Source organism: Gekko japonicus, unplaced genomic scaffold, assembly GCF_001447785.1.
Source record: "Gekko japonicus isolate JY-2015 unplaced genomic scaffold, Gekko_japonicus_V1.1 scaffold4093, whole genome shotgun sequence".
Taxonomy (NCBI): Eukaryota; Metazoa; Chordata; class Lepidosauria; order Squamata; family Gekkonidae; genus Gekko; species Gekko japonicus.
Window position 1 is genome coordinate 40,984 of NW_015164323.1, and position 8,101 is coordinate 49,084.

Below are 8,101 nucleotides of genomic sequence, written 5' to 3' on the forward strand. Positions count from 1 at the left end.
CAAGATGACCTACCCTTATCTGTCCCCTCCCCCCAAATTGCCAGCTTTCCCTCCCCTGGCAGTCTCTTCCTGGGAAACCTCTGGGTAGTTCCTGCCAGGCCAAGGCCCAATTATGCAGTGGTGATCCTGTAAGTATCCCCCTTTCCCCTGTATTCCCCTCCCCACACTATATCTTTTCCTCCTCCTGGCAGCCTCCATATTCTCACGCAGCATTCAACCTGCTTTTTAATCTGCCCCGCCACCTCCAGCTATATTTATTTACCTCATTTACACCCTGCCTTTCTCCACTCGGAGGAGCCAAAGCAGCTTACATCATTCTCCTCCATTTTACCTTAACAACCACATTGTGAGGTAGGTTAAATTGAGAGTTTGTGACTGTCCCAAGGTCACCCAGCGAGCTTCCATGGCAGACTGGGGATTTAAACCAGGGTCTCTTAGATCCTAGTCTGACACGCTAACCACCATATCGCAGCAGCTTTTGTGAGGTGACTGTTGTTGAACAGTAGTGAGCATCCAGGCCTGGATGAGTTATGGAAGTTGTGCAGTAGGCAAGTTGTCAGGGGTTGCTGTCAGGACTGACCCTGATGAATCCTTCCTCAAAGGCCAAAACAGGCCTGAAAAGGGCCCCTCTCCCTGCATTTTGCCAACAGAAACCAAGGCTGACAATACTGTTGCATTTGTCTAGCAACATCTATAGAGAACATTTGTTTCTTAAAGCTAGAAGCAATGCTTATATTACCTGGAGGGCCCCCCCATTTAAAAAAAATCAGATTTTTTAACAAACCTGGCGCTCTCCTCAGGTTTGTAGAAAGATTTGTTTTGTCTGCTCATGGCTCCAATCTCTAGATTTGGCCATGTTGAGAATGAGACAAAAAAGGACCTGCAAGAAACTTAGAGGGTGTATCCCATTTCCTCTGCTTTTGCTTCCGCTCTCCTTCACTCATTCCTCCCTTTCTTTCTCCCTCCACCCCTTATGTCATGCACTGCCAGTTGGGGGGGGGGGCTAGCCTTGACTCCCACACCTCTTCCCTACTCCTTTCTCCAGCTGCTATGGGAGGGAGAGAAGCTCCTGCTCTCTGCCCCTCCCCTGCCTCTGAGGAACAGTTGTGTGTTTGCACAATCAACAATTCTCTCTTTTTGTAAATCACCCTTTTTTACTTTAAGGATTTTTGTGCAAATCTGCGAGGGGTCCCTTAAAAGTTTATAGAGCTATCTGTTTTCTTTGTCCATGGCCCCAATCCACAGGTTTAAGTATTCACAGAAGGAGCCACATTGGCTATTAGAATATGATGAGAGTCTTCTTCTTGAGTATTCAGTGAACAGCCTCGTAAATAATAACCAAGAACCTTCACCTAACCCCTTCTTTGCATACTAGGGCTGTTCCTGCTTACCTCCCCACAAAAGTAAGCCTCACATTAGGAGTTCCACCAGACTGAGTGTTACTCATTCTTTAACCTTTCATATCTTAGTAGTGCTTCAAGTGAGAAGATATTTACTACTTAGGTGCATGAGCATGGCAAGTTATAGACACAAGGGTGTTGGGGACATCTACCCTTGGATGACAACGTTGAGTGACGACTGTTGCTATAACGAACTATGCCAAAGTAGCCTCAAACACAAATTTGTTGAATCCTCTTAAATAAAACTGAGTATCTTCTGCTCTTAGTGTACCCACCAAAATTCAACATTTATATACTGTGACACCGTGTAACGGGTGATCACCCTATATGTCCCTGCACCAACTAGGCACAGCAAGTATCATACTTCGATGGTGGTACTTCTACCAGACACTGCTTCTCAGTTGTAGCTTCAATTAAGCAGACAGCCATTATCAAACACTTTACAAACCATGCTTATTACTGGGGAAGGGGCTGTTGGAAACGCACAGAAGTTGTCTACACAAGTATATCAACATTCTCACATGATTCACTGTTCCATTCCAAACTAAGAATCAGTTAATTGTAACTCTGATCTTTCCTTGTATTAAGACAGGAAGTGCTGAGATACACTGCCCTTACAAAATACACTCCATTTGAGAGTAGTTCTGCACTGGCTCAGAAATCTCCCTCAGCTTATGTCACTGAACTGTTCTCAAAAGGTTCCTTCTTATTAAGATTTGTTTTTACACATCAGTAAGTTTTTCCAAAGCACAGTATTGTAAATTCCCTTGTTAAAGTTAAGTAAATTGTCTATGTATCTGCTTCTGTGTTAAAGACAATGCCATTTGCTCATAACAGAGCAAGGGAATGAAACCAACCAACTACTTATCATTAAGGTTCTTTAGCTAAACACAGCTATTTTAAGTGTGGCTCTTGAGCATGGAGCTTGCTTATGACATCACAAGCTCAAGTAGTAACTATCTAATGAGGGGAGGGGAAAGATGTTGCTACATCTAAGACTTAGGAAGACATATGAATTTGAAATCTAATAGGCAAACAAACCATGTTTGGAAACCAGGCTAAACATCTGAATTAGTCTTCACACTTGTTCTATCACAGTGACATTAAAACAATATACAAGTTTGGCATTGAACCATGATATAATCTCAACACCTGGTCTACCATGAAATAGGTGGATAAACAGCCAAGGTACCACTACACAGTCAAAAGAAATACAGCAACTAACACTGCAAGGAAGTGTATTTATGCCAATAAACCTTAATGGCTTTAGTTAGAAGTAACTCAGGAACTGATCTCTACCTTCACACTGGTTTCTTGGAAGAATCTTCCATCTTGTTTTTATCACGTTTTCCAGGATCTGCAGGCCATAATACTGAAAATTGGAGAAATGAAATATGTGAGCATGCTGTATACTTAAGAACAATTTTCAGGATTCTCATTTCAGCTGATCTCATTCACACTTAACATCTAAGATTAAGTTGGTTAACAAGTCACCCATTTACTGAGTTTTTCCCATGCATTTTCCTTATTTTACCCTTTGCTATTCTAAAGTCCTGCTGTCTGATCATGATCACATCAGAAAGGGAAACAAAAAGTGTTTTGGACAGCCAAATCTGTAGGGGGGAGGGAAACAGCAGTCAAAAATGCATAACCTAAATGACTGCTCGTAAGCTCAAATACAAAAACAAGTTAAGCAGCTTGGACGAGCATGGGCTTCCTGCTATTTCTTTTTAGATCAGGGCTTATTACATCCACTGACACTTTCTGATGGATGTACTGCCTACACTTCAATGGTGTTACTTAACAGCAAGACAACTCACAGACTTATTTTAAGTTACAAAAGTCTTTCCCCTATAGCAACTATTATCTACTTTTTCAAGATTAACTTTTGTGCTCAGTCAAACATTCACTGTTTCAAAATACACTGAAGTGTTTTTTACCTTCCAGGTAAGCCAGATAAGGCATGCTTCAAAGCAACACAATTGTAGAAAGTGATGAAAACTCTTCAACCCATTTTATTCCTTTTATCTACTCAACATAAAGTTGTTTAATACAAGAACTTTGACAAAATATATCCAAATAAGGACATAATTAGAAGTGATACCAGGAGAGGAAGAAAAAGGGCCAAAGAGATGAAATATTCTCTTGAATCAGAAATTAACAATGGGAATAGGAGGCAATACCTGAAAGGCAAATCTATGATAAAATAGTCAGAATTTGGCTGAGAATAAAAGTTCTTCAAGTCTGTTAGTGGCTACACAAAATAGGATAATTAGAATTTCAGCCAAAGGGATCATGTAAACAATATAATAAGCAGAACAATGTAGACTGTCCCAAACTACATTGTACTCTACAATGGATTTTTGCTGCTCATTTCAGTTCTTGTTTTCATGCGTGGTATACAATTTGATAGGAGTTAGGAAATGGGCTTTGGATTTATCTTTCAGAACTCCATGGCAGTTTGCAGAAAATAATTAAGTCCTATAAGACACCCCTGATGTCTAAATACAGAAGTTAGTGAAACATTTCAATATGAATCGCTAAGCAGTGTGTGTGTGTGTGTGTGTGTGTGACTACTTGTGTCTAGAGCTTTGCTTGTTCATTCCTGCAGCCCTAGTCCTCACTGACAAAGTGAAAAGCCATTTAAGACTGAACTGCAGGCCTTCAGCAGACACTGTTCCAGAGAACAAACAAGTGAAGCTCTGGCAACATGCGAGGTTCTCTTTTCCCCTATAAATATAACTTTTGCGCTGAACCCTAAAACTCAAGTGAACAAGCATTTCTATTTAATGGTGCTAGCATCCATGAAGCAGTTTTGAACAGGCTCCAGAGTCATTCAGCAGCAACCAAGTAGTGCAAGTATTGCACATGTATAAAGGTGGCAACAAGATTTTCCCTGTAAGAACTTTGACTAATCCACACCAAACACAAGTCAGCATGGGTTTCTGCCCTTGCCTCAATTTAGTTCCTACTCTGACAGTGATTTGGTTTCTAACATCAATCTGTGTCACTAGAGAGGATGTCCACTAATTGATGGTAGGTCAGGAGCATTACAAAATCAAAGTGTGCGTTTTCAGAGACAAAATGTCTTGAAGACATAAGATGGAAAGGGAGTCGCTGTAGCTGAGAACTGCAGCTTTCTCATTCCTATAACAAATCCTAACAGAACACTGATTCGCAGATATTCATTTCTCCCGTATCTGGTACAGGAACACTGAACAGGATGTAGGACTGCTGAATATTATGAATAAGAGTGTGAGTTTGCCTCAATTGCAAACACTGACAAAATTATACGGAATTTTTTTTACCAACTTCTTTTTTGAAGACACTGTCTTATTCAATCCCATTTTTATTACTGAAGCAACAGTTAAGAACACAAACCTATCCTATACTGTGCTACAGCACACAGCCCAGTACTACCAACTATGGTTGGCAGCAGCTCTCCAAGGACTCTGGCAGAGGTAAAACACTACCACAGATTCTTTCAAATGGAGATGCTGGCAACTGAGCCTGGGATATTATGAACGCAAAGCATATGGTTTACTACTGAGCCACTACCCTGCTGACCCACACAAACTAAAGGCAACTTTACAAGTTACAAAGAAACTGAGATAACATTAGGGCTGCCAAGCTCTTGGTGACAGTGGGGGATCCCTGCCCCCCATCCTGTTGTCCACTGCTGCTCCAAGTCGTGGTGGCAGAAAAAAATTAAAACCCAACATGCCAGCTGCAGGGTCAATTCACTTCCAGTAAAAAACTAGAAGTGACATAGGGTAGCTCTAGAAATTGCTGGAGACTCTTATGATTTTACCATAGTTCCTGGAGATTCCTGTATAATTTTTTAAAAACTGGAAGTGACAAGACACCACAGCTGGTGTTGCCCCCACCCATATCCACACCTACAGCCCTCCTGCTAGTTGCCAGGCATTGCAGTGGCAATCCTAGATAAAATACACAATGTCTTTATATTTTGTTCCATACAGCATGGAGGAGTGAACCTTACACCGGAATACATGTTAGTAGAAGTAGACCCAGAAGAGAAGGCAAAAATGATCAAGTGACCAGTTTGCTTTCTCTTACTAGCATTCCCTATTTTAACAGGTTTCAGAACCAGAAATATTTCCGCAGTCAGATTTTTTTGAAATTCTTTGCTATCTGACAAAAATCTACAGATAAATGGTCCAAAGATCCACCTCATACCCCTGCCTTCCAAACATACGGTAAGCTCTATCTGACATGTTTTCTAGGTGCTAGACAATATTTTTAAGATAGCCAGTTTACAAAAGATGGGACAGATAAACAGAAAATGAAAAATGTATACAATGATCCCTATGGCAGAAATTTTATGGGACACTTATTCAATGTACCGAACCATTCCCTCCCACCACCCAAGAAACCAAACAAGGAAAAAAAGCAATTGATGAACAGAATTCAGTTAAAGGGAATCAAAAGGGTAGACCTTGTGGAGGCCTGCCGTCAAAGCCTAGCTGTGTCAGTTGCACAGGAAGACACCCCTTTTCTTCCTATTACAAGCAATCAACATAATGGAACATTATGATTAATATCAGGTAGTGTTAACAGCTTTAAGAAAAAAATGACTGCATAAAAGCCAAATGTCATAGTGCATAAATTCAGCACCAAATCATTTGTAATTTATGTAAATTGAAGAATTCTTTACCTGTTGCTTTCTTTCTGTTCCTCTAATCATCTCATTTTTCACAAGACAAATTTGAGTTTTAAAAAATACTGTTGATAAATCAACTTAAACATTAGTAATGTCTGTGAGTATAAAAAGCAAAGTTTACCAGGCAAGCAAACAGGCAAACATGGTTACTTTAAATTTAGTACTTTGAGGAAGTTTTTAACTTTGTCCTGAAATTTACAAAGCCTCTGTTTTATTTTTAAAAAGCTTGGAATTACATAATCACTATCCAAATTCTGAAGAACTCCTCTAAGCGCAACTGTATTCAAATACAAGGTATGTTAAAATGTGTGGATGATGTTTCAAGAAGGTGGCTATGCACAAGTTTAACAGTATGACGACTGCTTTCATACACTTGGCAAACTCACTTAACCCTTTAAAAAAATCCTACAGTGAAAACACTGAATTGCAGAAAGCTAAGGAGTATTCTTTTTAGCAAGTCACTACCATGGTGGTATGGCTTGATCAACTGCACTACAAACAAGAAGAGCTTGTATTCAACTGAAGAAAGCATCTGGGGTGCCTTGTCTGCTTTAAGCAGTATGGAATAATATCATTATTTCAAGCAATAATTAGCGACATATTTTGCCCTCAGTTATGTGCAAATGGCTCTCATTAGCATAAATGAAAGCCAGACACATTAGTCTAAAGACATGATATGGCCATGTAACACTCTGATCTGTTCACACTCCAACTCAAATCCCAATGTGCCATAGAATTTCTCAAGACTTTTTACAAAAAAATCAATGTCATGGAACACTGTGTACTAGTATTGGGTCAGACTAGAAAGATTTTAAAGAACAGGCAAAAAAAATCACAAATGCTAAATCTAAAAATTGAGATACCTTCCTCAAAGTCTGAGTCGAAGAAACACAGAAATCAATTAGAAATCATAGACTTACTTTGGTGTTCATATTCTGAGAGAACTCCAGAATAGTATCCACTCTTGTCCATGCATCAGGGTGCTCCTTTAAATGAGTCAAGACCTCCTGTGCCATCCTTTGCTAGAAAAGGACATATAAACCCCATTTTAATAACTTGTGCATATAGTTCAGTGTCTCCCAAACAACTGACAGTTGACGTATACCTTCTGAATTAAAACAGTAGAAACACACTTTGTCTCATCAAAATTTACTTTTCAAGTTTATAAAAATGATCCTCTAAGGAGATCTCTACCACACATTTTTCTACAAATCACTGATATAGATATGCTTCCTATTCCATCAAAGTATAACCAAAACAGCAACATGAACAAGAATCCTATTCTGAGGGTAGGTAATTCTGCTGTCTCTCTGCACTGGAAGCTACTGTATAATCTCATCACATCTACCACTCAGATGAAGAAAAATAACTGATTTACAATAGAGACCGAGTGATGGAAGGCAAGACCAAAGCAGCAATGCACACATAGTAGACAGCTTGCTCTGTGAATGGTTGCTTTGGGCTTGCAGAACTCTTTACTTATGGGTCGTTAGCAGTTGTGTTAGTGTGCCCTTAACACAGAATTCAGGAATAACTAGGTTAACAGGGTCCAGTGAAACAAATATTTTGCATGGTCAGTAAATTTAAGCAGACACATCTAATTATGACAGAAGCAAAATCAATTCACAAAAGGAGGTCTGTCAAACACCCCTTGATATTAAGATTCCAAAATATAATCTGACCTGTTCCTGCTCACTTTAAAAAATTACAGCTTTTAATAAACAAAAAGCAAGCTATAGTTTGAATTCAGCAACCAAAACTGGCATTAAGGAACAGCATATCTGACAGCAGACAAGTACACAAATGTTAAGTGACACTGCCATTGCACCCAAAGTTAGAGACAATGGGCTAGATCCTGGTTTCTTTGCATGGAAGGAAATGAAAGGATCACTTCTTCCCCCCAACCACCATGAAAAGCCTCTAAATAAAATGCATGCAGTGTATGGGGGGAGGGGGGGGAGAGATGTCATTCAATTTCCCCTCCTACCTACAGCCATTCACAAGACTTTTGTCCAGA

General features: G+C 39.7%; 1 protein-coding gene across 1 annotated transcript in view; it reads right to left on the minus strand.

Annotated features, from left to right (window-relative positions):
* The window catches only part of XPO1 (exportin 1), a 49,149-nt gene that overhangs the window by 34,194 nt on the left and 6,854 nt on the right, over window positions 1–8,101 (minus strand). The window contains exons 3-4 of the mRNA XM_015408841.1: window positions 7,005–7,106; window positions 2,700–2,772 (exon numbers count right to left, since the gene is read on the minus strand). Coding sequence (XP_015264327.1) covers window positions 2,700–2,772; window positions 7,005–7,106 — 175 coding nt within the window. The remainder of the gene's footprint in view (window positions 1–2,699; window positions 2,773–7,004; window positions 7,107–8,101) is intronic.